This window comes from Octopus sinensis, linkage group LG2 (assembly GCF_006345805.1).
Source record: "Octopus sinensis linkage group LG2, ASM634580v1, whole genome shotgun sequence".
Lineage (NCBI taxonomy): Eukaryota > Metazoa > Mollusca > Cephalopoda > Octopoda > Octopodidae > Octopus > Octopus sinensis.
This window is the reverse complement of record NC_042998.1, coordinates 57,919,555-57,936,404: the sequence shown is the minus strand read 5'-3', so window position 1 is coordinate 57,936,404 and position 16,850 is coordinate 57,919,555. Positions and strand designations below refer to the sequence as shown.

Sequence of the window (16,850 nt, the reverse complement as noted above, 5' to 3'; positions counted from 1 at the left end):
TTTCTACAATGGCAATTGCTCCTCTAATATAATGATCTCTGCTTCACAGTGTTGGCTACTTTCGCACTTTCAACACTCAGGCATCTCATTGTCCCTCATCTCTACACTTCCTGGGCTTTTCATAAACCCAGTTACCATTTTTTTGCACTAACCACTATACCCATCGTTGTTTCCCAGAATATTATCTATCTGGAATCTGGTAGTTCATTTCGCAACAGTCTATACGGAACATTAACAATATCAGTTTCATTAGTCACGGACAATCTGCTAAGGATATCGGCTCTTTCCCTTTATCGATTCGGCAACTAATGAAAAATAGACTGTTATGTATAAATGCAGAGAGATAGAGATTCAGATAAATGTCTTGCATTGCTTCAGGCACTTGAATCTCTGTTGGAATTGTAGGGGCACCGATGTGACATACAGCTCATATTGGGCATATAAACCTATTGCGGCTTGCCTTTCACCTTATCTGGCCAAATTTTGCTCCTCAGAAAGTGAGACTAAAAAAGGAGAGGGCAAAAGAGGGAAAAATGAAACCTACTTTTGGACTGGTATTTGCTGACCCCGAAAAATGAAAAGAAATTTTGACCTCGGTGAGAGAAAAAAATACTGTAGTTTATTTGGTCCGACGCTGTAACGACTCAGATGCATTGAAACAGTGAAACAGAAACATAAATAGCTGAACAAATAAAGTCATACATAGTTTATCATATAAGTCTACGTATCTGGTGGTAAGCGTGTCTCTACATGGACAATACCTCTTGGAATAAGAAAATCACTTGAAAGGCTACAATATTATTATTAATTTTTTTATACTCTCTTGTGTGTTGAGATTTTATGCAGTTGTCCTTTGTTAATTACGGTACATCTCATATATATGTTATAGTTATATAATTCTATTTTCTATCATTTACATCACTTTCTTTATGCATCATCACAAGCGAATATAGTCTGACATGCGTCAGATACTTTCACTTATAAAATAAAAATAATAATAACAATTGAATTATAAGTAGTAAGTAATAATTAAAATCAAACTAAAGTATAATATAATCGTAACATAACAAAAGTAAAAATAGCAATTGGTATAAAATTGCATCAATGACTTGAACTTGAATAAGTGGTTTCACATGAATGGGAATAAATTAAAAATAAAATTAGCGTGCAGAAATGGAATAGTCCAGATGGATAATAAAAAATTAAATTAAAGAAAAGACTATTGTCTATAAAGTATACAATGTAGAGAAAAAAGAAGATTTGAACACATGGAGGAAAGCACCTTCGAAAAGTGTCTTGGTGCGACTATGAAAGATAAATTCACCACAATAGAAGCAAGGTTCGAGTCAACGGAGCGTGCAAGGGAGTACTCGACTCGAACTTGCAAAGTGGAAATATTTTATTTTTACCTTTATATCGTGGACGTAGGACGTCCCGGAAAAAAATTTAAAATGCCCCTCCCCCACAGAAATAGAGGTAGGCTGGATTGTAGCCACACTTCTAAACAAGAGGGAGGGCAATATACAATTGATCGAAATTACAAAAGACGGGCTAACAATTCCAGTCTGTTATATATTTTGAGTATTGTTATCACTAGCGATATCAAGATATAACTTTGTATTTTGTATTTTATGTGTAGATGTATATATATAGATGTACATGTAATATGTACACATATATATATACACATATATACATGCACTAGCCTATGACCCGGCAACGCCGGGTCTTTAATGCTAGTATATATATATTATTATTATTGTTATTATTATTATTATTATTATTATTATTATTATTATTATTATTATTATTATCATTATTATTTGCCAAATTGTGCGATTATATATCAGTTTGAGTATTCCAGATGCGTATTGTGTCCCATGTTTGACAAGAAATCCCTGACATTTAGAAATGAAAAAAACTTCTCGGCAAATATTTCCTAATGAAATATAGATGATGGGAACTTGAAGGTAGAAGTAATAACGAAATATTTTAAAAAACAAAGCTTTATAAAGTGAGGGTGTGTATGTGAGTATATGTGTGCGCGCGCACTAAAATATAGAACTTTCTTGTTTACTAACAATGAAACAAACAATGACATCACTAAAATGCTTCTGTAAGAAAAGACTTTCGGAATTAATCACGTTCTTAAAATATGAAGTGATATATGACTAGATATGAAAACAAATTCAATGAACCTCAGTTAAAGCATATAGATGGCTCTCGTATATAATCATATAACCATGCTGAACTATAAATACTGACTGACTGACTGACTGACATGCTGATCAACAGACATGGAGAAATATTGAAAACTATGCACACATATATTGTAAGAAGAAAAAAAAATCATGCATAGATAAATAAAACAAAAAAGATGCATAAATTGACAGATTGCTGTTATACATATGTAGATGATATCCTTCTTAAATATGGATATATATTAGAGCTAGAAGCTATTCTGCATCACCTATTCCTTTCCTTTCTTCTTCGCCCCTTGTCTGAACTAGTCATTTCTTTGTCTAAATGATTTAGAAAAAATATTCCTTTTAAAAAGCTCTTCGTGTCATTTCCAGCAAAATTTATCATATGTCAATGCAGAAGATATACAGCCATGCCATAAATAATGATAAGAATCTTTTCTACATCAACTGTAATATCAACCCAACAATGGAAATAACTACATATGGTTTATGCATCACCAAATAAATAATGAGTATATGATAGACATATACATTCTTTAAAACTGAATATATAAATTACGCAACTACATGAATTATAGGAAACTGTAGTAGATAATTTTTCAATTATTATGAAAACCTTTACATATGTCTGTCTCAGATTTCCTCCTGAACTAATTTATTTCAGAAAAGAAAACACATAGCCCTTCCTGGTAAATCAGGGAAGCGAACAGACGTGACACCTTCTTAAATGCCACAAGCACATACGCATACACACAGCCATAAAAGTTTTGATATATGTGTGTGCGTGTGTGTGTGTGTATGCGTGTATGTTTGAGTGAGTGTGTATGTGTGTGCGTGTGTAATGAAAGTATAAATACAAATATATACATATATATATATATATATATATATATAATTCTTTGCCTCTCTCTGTGTCTCAAACGGCTCAACCAAATCAAATCAAATTTTACCAGGTAATAGTCTCACACCCCGTGAGCGTCAACATGTAGTTTTGCTTCCATTTGGATTAAAACAATATAACATTAGCACTGGTTTGGTATTACGTGTAAAAAGTGATAAGGCTGTAAGATTGTTTCATTTTTATTCTTTTACTTTTAATTCTAACTTTATAACACTAAAATTATCTTATTTCTAAAACAAATAGCAGTTCATACATGTGCTTCTATTTGGTTAATTTATACAGTATACAAAAATTTAAAGAAACTACTTATATACAGCTGCTTACTAACAATAGAGATTGATGTATAAATTTTTCCATGTTCATCATTTTTGGTCACGATATTGAGAAAGTACATGCCACCAAAGAAAAGACGTAATTTCTTCAGAAGTAAATATAAAGCAAGAAGGATTGTAAAAAAATGAATGTGAGAATCTCAAGAGAAAAGAGAAATGATTTTCCCAAGATCAGCAAACAGTCAGCAGCACATCAAATGGAGTCTCAAGACAGAAACGAGATGCGACTTTCTCAAGATCAGCAAAAACATGCTGCAGCACATCAGATGGAGACTCAATACAAAAAGATGAGACTTTCTCATGATCAGTAAATGCATGCTGCAACATGTCAGATGCAGTCACAAGAGAGAAGGGAGATGAGACTTTACCAAGATCAGCAAAGGCACGCTGCAGCACTTAATGCTGAATCATTAAAAGAACATTTTAATGATTAGACAGAGATCCAATAGAATAACTCTCAGAAACAGACTACGTACAAATTCGTTCTTCACAAATCCTGGAGCTGCTTTCAGATATGATCTATTCCATTCTTATGAAAATTACAATATTGTCCAAATTGTTTTGCTAAACTCAAATTGTCGTTTCTGCAAAAGTTTAAAATTTCCAAATGAAACTAATGGCTTGTTCTACTCAAGCGGTAAGGTAACGTTGTCAGCACTGCCAACTCTTCCTGAACCTCTTACAGATCTTCTGGAAGGCACTTCCATACAGTCAAACGATTTTCGGAACAATATCACGCAATATAATTCTGAATTTCAAATAACATCGTTTGGTGTACCTAAGGTGATAGTCGAACATGGATTTACGCCGACGTTCAAGAGCAAGTCTATCACCTTATTGGTTTCCCGTTACCAACAGACGAACATCCACTTTCTCCAAACTTACTTTATGAGTGATGTAGGACAACAAACCCGAAGGAGGTATCAAAACTTCAGACGATGAGTCGTGTTAGACGCAGCGCCGAAGCCGCAAAGGAAAGTATATTCACTGACAGCTTTTCCGTGCGTTCAAATATCACATAACCCCCACCTCAATTTTCCATGTACGGTTAGAGAATGGAATAATCCAAACGGACGCGTGGTATGTCTCTTAGTCGAATTAGCCCATAATTTACTCCCCAAACGTTTAGTCGCCAATGCTGCACTTTCCCGTATCACCTATTAACATAATTGTAATATATATATATATATACAACCTATGACATTTTAATCCAGAGCAACGCCGGGTATCTTTGCTAGTTTCCCAATAAGCTTTCTTTATATTCCTGACCAGATAATTCTATGTTCTAAAAACTGCCATTGCACCAAAGTTTATATCTTGCTAAATCTGATGCAAAAATTCAGAGCTGTTGTTAAAAACGTATTTTTAATAAAATTGAAGAAGAATCTCCACAAACAATTGATTAAATATTTTGGCAAATTAACAAATTCTATCATCTTTAGCACTGACTCCCGAGAAGTACCCTGAAGTCATTAGGAAATAAACAGTCATAAATCAACTTACAATATTACCAACAACAACAACAACAACAAATATGTATGTGTATAGGAAGTCGTAACAATAGAAGACCAGCGGTTACAAAATAATCAATTTGAGAAAAATAAAAGAGACTGGCAATTTCTAATCCTAACAAGAAAACCGAACCATTAAAATAAAGCAAATAGTATTCGGCCAACTGATAATATCATTGCTCCATTTTTCATATCAATTCTAACGTGTAGACGTTTCCAGTTTATGAGTAGTCGTATTTGGGCTGTTTTCACATATCTCAAGTACTATATTTTTATATCGCCTTCTTTAGCATAAAATAAGACGACTGCTTATCTCAGAAAGAAATATCGTAACGGAATCGTAACGATATGGGAAATGTTCCTGTATTCATAACTCTAAAAAAAGGCATTTGTTAACTATTGCGATGATTACACACAGACACACATATATATGTATGTGTGTGTGTGTGAAATATAACCTGTCTTGAATAGCACAACAATGCAGAGTGGACTATAATAACTGTTATAATTTAATTATCCATAGTATGATATAATATGGGTAATTGTATTATAGTCCACTCTGCCTTGTCGTGCCATTCAAAACACGTTATATTTTACAAACAATACACAATGCTTCCAGCGAACCAATACTCTCCTTGTATATATACTCTCCTGTCGTTCTGGATTAAAATGACATAGTTTGTATATATATATATATAACAACGAGCAAAATGCCCCGCGTCCAATTGACGGTGCTGAATCATATCTGCTGAATAAAAAGCAATCAGTGTTTTCTTTTCATTAAAAAATACTTAAGCATGCCTTTATTTCAATAAAATTTTTGGTTTTGTTAAACGAAGTTAAGGCCAAAAAAAAAAAACTTTTTGAGAAACCAAATAGTCTTTCTTTCATGCCAAGTTTGAAGAAAATATCTCTTTTGCATCTTACATCTTTGGTCTCTTAAATGTACAGCATTTTGTGGCATCATTTCAAGCCAGCCGGGTTTTTTTACGCAAACTGCACGTGCACTTTTCTCGCGTACGCGTAGTATCGATCGCAACAACTGATGAACTTGCGCGTACAAATGCACGTTTCCACTGCTTTATTGATCGCATTCTCACCTGGAATCGATTTTTGTAATTTTTTGAAGACTTATACACGCTCAGATACTATTATAACAAATGCTTCTGTGTGTTACCGAGAAATTTAGAGAGAGCGAAAAAATGCTTTTTTCTAAGTAAACAATTCTAAACTTGTTTTTTAAAAAGAAATCTATAAGTCTGTTTACGCGTGCTTGTGAATCAGCGATGGCGTCTACAAGTTATGATGTGCACCAGTCTAGAGCGAGTGAAAGTGATTCAGAAAACGATTTTAGTAATACTATATTCTATTATAAATGATCTTGACATTCATTTTACTTTACATAAAATATTCTTTACATTCTACTGTTGTTTTATTGTCATTTATTCATGAGTGTTATAGATTTTATTGGTAAGCGAATTACGATTTATAACATTGCTACTGTGGGAAATGATTGCTCTGCTTTACGAGTTTTTGCTTTCGGAGCTTCTCCGGGAACAAAACAACTCGTATGTCGAGGCGTTACTCTACATTTATCGTCGTGGCACTCCGTTGGTTACGACGACGAGGGTTCCAGCCTGCTCGTGAAATTAACGTGCAAGTGGCTGAGCACTCCACAGACACGTGAATGTGACAAAGCTGGTCCTTTGAAATACAGGTACAACAGAAACATAAAGAAAGTGTGGGGGGAAATTGTGGTGAAAGAGTGCAGCAGGGTTCACCCTCCCTGCCGGAGCTTCGTGAAGCTTTAGCTGTTTTCGCCCAATAAACACGCACAACGCCCGGTCTGGGATTCGAAACCGAGATCCTACAACTGCAGTTCCGCTGTCCTAACCACTGGGCCATTGCGCCTCCACTGTATATCCACGTCGAGTTGATGTAATTCAAAGTTGGTTTCAGCGTTATTCGAACTTAAAAAATGTAAAGAAACAGAAGAAATCTCGCAAAGCATTTTGTTCGGCGTTCAAATAATTCTACCACTCCGCTACCAGGAGGTTATACAATTCAACAGATATGCAAATGTGTAGAAAGGGAGCCTGTTACTCGTAGCATTTGTTTTTATAAGTAGCAATAAGCTCTCTCTCTCTCTCTCTCTCTCTCTCTCTCTAGCTACTTGTACTCTCTGCAAGAAGATTACGAGAAGACACTGTTTATATAACAACGATAACAAGTTGTAATTCGTACAAATATTGCCGGATTCATCTTGCAGAGCGACACATACACACGCTCCCACACACAAACGCATGCAAAGAAAGAAGGTGAAAGAAAGAGAGACGTAAAGAAGGAATAACAGAGGGAGAGCAATATTTGTGTTTTAAGCATAGATTATATCTATACAGTTTGGCTGAGTGCATATCAATTCAAGCTACACATACTATCACATTAAGAGTTGACTCTCATAAACTCATATTGCCCCACCTTTTTATTTATAAGTATATTAATATATATGAATGTATATATATATATATATATATATATATATATATATGCGTTTAATAAAATACAGAAAATATATATCTCATTACATGGGTTATAAAACACATGTTTCGTCAACTTACTGTCAGGATTACATACATGCTTGTTGAAACAGATATTATATAATATGAAACACCTCTTCAGTGTTTAGTAATATGTGTGTGTGGGTGTGTGTATAGTAACAAAATATTTGAACTAACCTTGGTTTTCTTGAACTCCAGATAGTCTCTGTTTCGATCTTTCATTTTTGCGTAAACTCATTTTGGCGCGAGATACTGAATTGTTGTCCTGTACTGATACAGCGTCGTACTGTAAATAGAGAAAAAAAAGAAACCATTGAATTTGATGAATTTCTTCTCTGGAACAGCAATAATTCATATTTCATAATGATGGTTTTTGATTTAGACACAACGTCAGCAAATTTGAAGGGAGGGTTTTAGTTAAGATAACCTCGACCTTAATGCTTAAGAGGTATTTTGATTTATCGATCCAAAAAGAATTAAATGCAAATAGACGGCAGTTGGAATTGGATTGAGAGCGTAAAGATTTTTTTTTAATGCCTTCAGGTGGTTCGTTTGACGTTATAACGATTCAATTAGCTCGGAAAGAACCTAGAGAATTTCACATTTTTCTAAAGATAAAAACAGCGTTTCATCCATAGCTGAATCTTCAACGACAGTTGCATGTTAAAGGCAATTGGAAGACAATATATATCCTCAATTCTCACGGAAACTGTTATTTAAAAAATATCCCATTCTCCGCTAGAAGTTTTGGATTTTGAATATATTCATCTTTCAAACTTAATGCTTAGTTTTCTCTTAACGCTCTATTAAGAATATAAATATGACTGGAACATGTTTTCTAAAAACTAAAATATTACCCCCTTCTTCGCTGTATTTAGATCTCTCGCTATAGTAAATATATGTTGAATTACATGGAGTGCAGTCCATTTACATACATACACACATACATACATACATATATACATATATATATGTATGTATATATATATATATATATATATATATATATATATATATATATATATATATATATATATATATATAATATATATATATATATATATATATATTATATATATATATATATATATATATATATAATAAATATTAGGGAATAAATACAAATTTACAGGGAAAAATCAGATTTAGGATTAAATCCAATTTTATAGTAAAATATTATATAATATAATTCGAGACAAAACCACTATTTTGCAAAACAAACAAGGAAAGACTTAATCAATACATAAAAAATTTTAATATAAAGAAATAAACCGCCACTACAATCGTTTCATGTCTTCAATGACATTCGTCAGGTGAATTTTCGATCTAAAATATCAATATATTAAAATATAAGTTTAAAATAATAAAATTATCAATGAAAAATATAAATATATATAACCTATATATAATCTATATATAATCTATATATAATCAATATATAATCTAAAATAAACCCTATAAACAATTGAATATAAAGAAACCTATTATTAAAGTTCTCATATTTAAAGATGTACAAAAAACAAAAAACAAAAAACAAAAGACAAAAGAAAAACAAAAAAACACACGCATATATATATATATATATATATATATATATATATATATATATATATATATATATATGTACGTATATGACGGAAAAATTTTACAAAATGTATAACACAGGTCGAAACATATGTTGCACTGAATAGAGTTCCATCTCCTATTTATACTCCATCTATACTCGGGTGCGCAACGAGTGTATGCTTCTTTGTTTGAGGTACTGGATTTAGCAGCTTTTTATTCCATCAGGCTAGACCAGTTCTTCGAAAATTTTTTTTTTGAAACCCCTTTAGAAAACAAATCAGAGGGATGCTAGTCATTAGGCTTTCAATAAAGCTACTATAATGATTCGTTTTTCTTTACGACTATTAATGTTTATTTGCAAATTACCAGTGAGCAGAATCATCAAATATTTAATTATCTATTGATATCCAGTATGTACAGTTCATCAGAGTGTTTCATAAAGGCTAAATATTCCATTATTTTGTAAAATGCTTTCCCGTTTAGTTATAATTCAATGGCGATACAATGAAAAGGATTGGTTTTCTGGTTATTTTTATGGTTGTTGTTGCTGTTGATGATGCTATTGTTCTTGCTGCTTAACTGCAGTTCAGCTTTGATAGAGTAGAGCTATCAAATGAAGCGTTAGAACAATGGCTATCACGTGTTAACAGATAACGTGATTATGACAATATCATGTAGTGACTCTTCCATTTTTCTTTTCTTGTGTTTGCTTTTTTCCCAAAGTAGATTCTTACAAGACGGACATTCGTCTACCATATTTTAGCCAAGTAAAAACGGTCAAATGAGTTTCTCTTTCGCTTGTTCGTACCGGCTTCATCATCAGAATTGTTTTCCAGGATTATTCGCTGTTTATTCAACAGAGTAATATTATTATGTATTAACGAGACTTTGTAAAATACTAGTGGTTAATTTTCTTTGATAAAAACTTGTACAATTTCAGTCATTATGGTCTGAAATGTTATGAAATCCCACTGTAATCAAACTAGGTAGCTGCTAATTAATTAGTATAATAATGTTTGAGAATACTTATCTTGTATTTTAGTGCAGTATAATATTAAACATGATATATATATATATGTATATATATATATATATATATATATATATATATATATATATATAGAGAGAGAGAGAGAGAGGAGAGAGAGAGAGAGAGAGAGAGAGAGAAGGAGAAAAAGAAAGGGAGGAGAGAGAAGAGAGACATACAGACAGAGGTTATAATATGAACAATATCATGTATGTGTTGATATATATATATATATATATAGATAGATAGATAGATATACAGATAGATAGATAGATAGATAGATAGATAGATAGATAGATAGATAGATAGATAGATAGATAGATAGATAGATAGATAGATAGATAGATAGATAGATAGATCAATGGGTGTGTGTGTGTAAACAACACATGTAAATATCCATATTCTGTTTCTCTTTTACTAGTTTCAGCTTGGCTGAATGAGCTATAAGAAATTTGATTCTGCTAAAAGAATTGAGTTGTTTCATCAGTAAAACTTTGTGGTTGGTTATAGCTCTTTGAATTAACAACCCTAAATTCAACACAGGCACACAAACACACACACACGAGCACACATACATACACGCATACATTCTCTCTCTCGCCCTCTCCCTCTCTCTCTCTCACTCGTTTACATACACATACATACATAATAATACAGTAAAAAGGATAAATGTTCTAAATCTGTGATTTTCGTGATTAACTTTATTGGCCTGCAACTTCGTAGTTACAGAACAATAGTTATCACTAACTATTATATTTTAAGAAACATCCTTACTCTATATGGCATATCGAGCGCTCTCTACATCCTTCAAAAATCACTTGCAAAAACGCTATACATGTACACACATGCATGCACGCATACATACATACATACATACATACGTACATACATACGTACATACATACGTACATACATACATACATACATACGTACATACATACACAAACACACATACCCCACACACATACATGTAAAGGCGTCCTAATGAATATGTTTGATATGGTCACGTTATGTTCCTCGGATAATATACTTAGCGTTCTTCAGATACGTCCTCTAACATTATACTTCTGTTCTACGCCTTTAATTCCATTAGTGTATACGTTTAGATTTACTTAATGAATGCCTTTCTGCGTTTTTTGCAGTTAACTTGGCATGTGATGATCCACCCGTTTGACTAGATATTATCTTTATCTTAGTCTTTTACTTTGTTGATTCAGCCATGTTTTTTTCCTCTTCTTGCAACATATTCAGTTATTTATTTGATTTATTGGATATTTTCCTGATATGTTTATTTTGTGCATTACCTTAAGATAAAATATATTTATCAGTTTATTATTATAATATACCATTATGATATTTCAAATTACTTGTCACGAATCAAGTTTACTACCCTGTTCCAATTCGTTGTTGGAACTATTTTACTTAGAGCATTAATACCATTACAAATGGCATGAACACAATTTTCTACTCAGCTGTCCTACAACTCCGCCATTAAAATGCGTTTTATTACATCCATTATCCTTCTAGTCATATTTCACCGTCATCAACTTTCCTTCTGTCACTTTCTCCGTTGTATATCAGTAAAATTGGTGATGTCCATACCATAATGAACTGGTTTAACTTGATAATAAACATTGCTTGTATATGATCGCCGATTCAGGTCACTGTTGAAAAATTTTCTTCTCCAACATAACTTATAGTGGTAAATTGAAAGCAGTTTGACTACACTAAATAAATGATCGATAAAACGTGATGAATGAAGCACTAAATAGATGCCACCCAAGTGTGGAAAGATCAATGATTAGCCAAATTTTATATAAAACCCTATATATATATGCTATTAAGGCATTTCCAGCCTTTTCTAGCAGTCTATTTGCTGTGGTGTGGACTACAGAAATCGTTGTAAAATGGCGTTTCTCTAAGCTATATTATCCTTACTTTTTCTTGATATAAAGATATATCATTGTATTTGCTAACACTCAAACTGTTTACAAAATGATATCGTATTGAGGCTTGAAGCTTTAAAACAAATACTGTAAGTTTATTTGCTAAAAGATACGACACAGTTCTTGGTGATGAACTGAGTCAATGACCAGGTCACTACTGTGGAATAAAAAGTTCGAGGCCCTATGAAATAAATTTAAATTGGAATGAATTTAAAAGCTTTGAAGTCCTATAGAGTTCTTCGATGATATAAATACTAAATTTAGTATATTGTTATATAAATTGAATTTGAGACTTTTGGACGTATCATAGCATTACTCATCCCAATAATATTAACTGGTTCAAGTTAAAATAACTTAATAGAGATCGTTTTATGAAAAATTATCCTTGCTCTAAAACATTCAATAAATATTGTGAGCAAATATTTATAGTCTTAATCAGGAAAAAACTTTCGATATATAAAATATCATATTGATGTAACATGTCGGAAATATATTTCAAAGCGCAATACGTATACAGAGGACTATTAAAATATAGTAACGGACTTCGTTCATCAAAATCCACATTTTATGAAGTGGACGTTTTTGTTCAGATTTCTAGATCAAAGGATAACGCTATAAATCTGTAAGTTAATCGGCCATTTATATTGACTCCACTACTGCATTATATACTTCCTAGTGGAAGAAAGCAGTACAAGGAGTGTCAATATGTTAGACTCCCAACTGATTCAAGAGTTCAACTTAATAATAATTGCTTCTGGATTGGTACAAAACTAGAGATGCTGTGGGGAGGGTTTTGTCGATGCTATCTACGCCGTTACTTGACTGGTACTTTATTTTAGCGTCCTTTATTTTAGAACATAAAACCACGGAAGAAATTACGAAGCGCTAAGTATTCTGTAAATCAATCACCCTATCATTATTATTATTATTATTATTATTATTATTATTATTATTATTATTATTATTATTATTGTTGTTGTTGTTGTTGTTTTTGTTGTTGTTGTTGTTGTTGTTGTCTCGTTATTAACAGGAGTGCAGCTCTGTTAAAGAAACTAGCTGCGGAAATACATGACTGGTGAACGGCGATCATACCAGTTCACCATCAAGGAAGCACTGGAGATGTCTTAGCCTCAGCGCATGTCTGCGCATCATCAGCAGAGCATGCCCAGCCACAACTCAGCGGGTGTTGATAGCAGATTGACCACCTAACCAGCAGGACGCGTTCCTTCCACAAGAAGTGGAAGAGTTTACGCTCCAGCGTAATCAGACGGTGGCCAGGACAAGGCACGACGGTCAAGCGATAGTAGATGGTGGACGCGATATACGTGTTAGTCACATCTTCCCGACCTTTCAGGGATAGCTTTCTCTCGGACCATTTCTGTGTAAGAGTAGTCACTCTGCTCGTTACCTCGTCCCAGTGTTTGTCCATCTGGATGTCCGGACCGAACTAGATCCCGAGCAATTTAATCGGTCCGCCCGCCGAGCCACAAGCCCACTAAATTTTCCTGGTTAATCGTCGCTCCTGAAACCGCCTCGTATACCCTGAGAACGGCGCCGATCATTTCTATGTGTTTATTATCCGACACTACTAAGTTGACGTCGTCGGTATATGCCGACACGCATTTTCCACACTCTAGGTCACTCTAGATGCCTCTTAACGCCTCCATGTTGTGTAGTAGTGGCCCGAGAGACAGTACATACAAGAGAGACGGGAGGAGGTAAACTTGCCGGACCGAGCGCATGATATTGAACGGCTCTGAGAGGTGAGCGTTCACACTGACCACTGAACATATGTCGCTGTTCACTGCAGCGATCCAGCCTCTAAATATAGGCCCAAAATCAGCTGCCTTTAGGACCGCTTCCAGGTCGACCCTATCGAAAGCTTTGGACTGATCTAAATTGATCAGGGCCCCACACGTATCAGGTTCACATGAGGTGGAGTCTGTCGTGGATGGATCTCTTCAAGATGGCATATGTTTGTCCCTCCCCTACAAGATCCAATGACAAGCGCCAACCTCAAAACTAACACCTTGCCCAAAATTTTGAACTCTGCTTTCAGTAGAGTTATGGGCCTAAAGTTGCCAATACAATTCCCCTTGTTCAGGCCTTTTCTGAGCAACGCCACCCCTCAGCGGCTCACAAAACTGGGAATTCTCCCAATCTCTTGCCAGTTGCAGTAAACGTTTGCTGCAAGTCTGACATGTAAGCGTAAAGCTCGTTGGGTAGACCATCCAAACCAGGCGATTTACCCCTGGTGCAGCTAGCCCCTGCTTCCCGTATTTCAAAGGCTTTTATCGGCCTTTCGCAACACACCACCTTCGTCGCTGAAAGCCTCGGCAGTCCGTCAAGGTAGGACGTGAAATCCATCCTGCGACCCAGCTCACTTCTGCTCCCCAACAGTTGAGCGAAGGGCCGCTGAAAGGCCGCACATCTTTCTCAGATCAATTTTCATTTGCTCGTCGTGGTCTGGTAAGCATCGGATCGTCGATTTATTTCCACGCCGTGCATCTGCCTCTCAGGCCCATTGAACGGCATTCGTTCCTTTGTATCTAAGTTTTCGTACCATAACTCTGTCAACGCAACCTTCGTGTTTCGCGTTGAAGAATTCCAATCACCCAGTAACAATAATGTGAAATATTATTGATAAAAATGATGACTTGCAAAATTGGTAATTTTTTTTCCTTCAATGATTCTATTATATTCAGAGAAAATATTTCTTTTATTGTCTATAATAACTAACGCAAATTGTTGAAGATTATTCAAAATGAACTTAACCGTTTGATTCGCAATGTATGTTTCACTGAACTATTAGCAATGTACTTCAGTTCGTTCAGAAATGCCTGTGCCTTCGATTCCTACATTCTTATCCAACAAGAGAATTTCCGTTCAGCAAGGTGATGTGCTTGGACCAATACTGCTTTGTTATTTGAATGATAATTATTGGATACATCCTTTAATATAGATTACTGTTAATTCTTACCCGAACCATAAAAACACATAACTTAGTTCAGAAATGAGCGTTCAATAGGAAATATTTCTTTAATTTGAAATATGGCAAACATCCAGGAACATAAATGTAATGAAACAACATAACCGACTTTGTTTGTTGAGAGTAAAACATAATTGTGAATCAACTGACATTGTGGTGAATGTTTGGTATGGCTGCTGTTGTGTAGTCTAATATCAGCTTTGATCGACCATGCAAGTGAGTCGACCAAGTTATTATGCGCGATATTCTGATAAACTGCAGTTTTGTTCCGACATGTGTTTTGACCCGAGTCGAAGACTGTACTCCGACATGTAATAGTTTATCATGAAGAGTTCTCTGTTCTTTGCACAAATGCTCTACCCTCTCTGCAATCCATTTTATGCACGTCTACTACTCTTTTTTCTATTGTTGTTTACCCAGCATATGAAATGTAATGAAACAGACTTATAACTGAAGGATTTTCAGTCACGTCTTTCTTCCCAACACACTCTGGCCGATGTGTCCTTCAGGTTTTATGGCTGTTGGATAAATGATTTCTAGCATTGACGCAAAGTTCCACATTTGGTTGTGGGAAAACTACAATTGATTACTGCTATTTCTTCTCTCGACCATATAAATTTTCATTAATAGATTTTGAGCTGAGAACGTTTAATTACATGCATAAATATTACTGAAGTAGAGTTTATCCGGCAATTTACCAGAGACACCATTCACTAAACTGAGTGACGTTGATGCAACACAGTCTTTAAGGAATCTCCAGCCCGGCCAGCCAGCGTGTTTTAAATAAATAGCAACCAGATCTTCTTCAAATCACACCCTGCAACTTTTAAAGAGAACATCTTGGATATTGTAGTCTGAGTTTAACAATGCTAAAACGAAAACAGACAAGATAATTGGGTCTGGAATATCTTTGATTAGCATTGATCAGTTCAGTCAGGACTGATAAGGAACTAAACAACAGCAACAATAACACAGGTAAAGAAAATAGTAAATACAATTTCGTAAAGTCACTGGAACATTTTCTCGTCTTTCAGAACACATTTACTCTGTATATTCTATGATTCCAAGATTTACTTTTACAACATCAGTTCACCAGTAAAGATAATCAACTCTTTTCTTTCTTACTTTACATGTACAATTAATTACATGCGTAAGTTACCAAGAAATTCTTAAACAGTAAGCTGAGTTACTAGCAGTGGGGGTAGATTGCTAAGTGTCTAGGGTGCTGCACTCACGATCGCAAAACTATGGTTTTGATTCCTCGACTTGGTAGTGCGTTGTGCTCCAATCCAATCATCTATTTTGAATAATAACCCTGCGCGGGACTGGCGTTCAATTTTCTGATTTTCGTTATTTTCTCGCTATGAAGACCTAGTAACCGTTCTGATGAGTCCTACGACACGAGGCTATGATGCCCAATGTTTTCTTATTTCTTTATTACCCACAAGGGGCTAAACATAGAGAGGACAAACAAGGACAGACAAAGGGATTAAGTCAATTACATCGACCCCGGTGCGTAACTGGTATTTAATTTATCGACCCCGAAAGGATGAAAGGCAAAGTCGACCTCGGCGGAGTTTGTACTCAGAACGTAACGGCAGACGAAATACGGCTACGCATTTCGCCCGGCCTGCTAACGTTTCTGCCAGCTCGCTGCCCAAGGGTTGATGATTATGAAATACTGATTAGCTCTTCCATTTTGCCAATAACAATCTGGAAGTGAAGTTCAAAATTTCAGAAAGAAAGACTGAAGCATTGATCCACTTCTTATTTATTAGTAGTCCTGCAATCACGTATTCTAGACGTGTACAAAAGC

General features: G+C 34.6%; 1 protein-coding gene across 5 annotated transcripts in view; it reads right to left on the bottom strand.

The window, feature by feature from the left end:
• Positions 1-16,850, bottom strand: part of LOC115224721 (1-phosphatidylinositol 4,5-bisphosphate phosphodiesterase epsilon-1) — a 1,072,053-nt gene that overhangs the window by 727,911 nt on the left and 327,292 nt on the right. For all 5 annotated transcript variants that reach the window (XM_036513495.1, XM_036513498.1, XM_036513507.1 and 2 more), the window contains exon 2: positions 7,684-7,792. In XM_036513495.1, the coding sequence (XP_036369388.1) occupies positions 7,684-7,792 (109 nt within the window). The remainder of the gene's footprint in view (positions 1-7,683; positions 7,793-16,850) is intronic.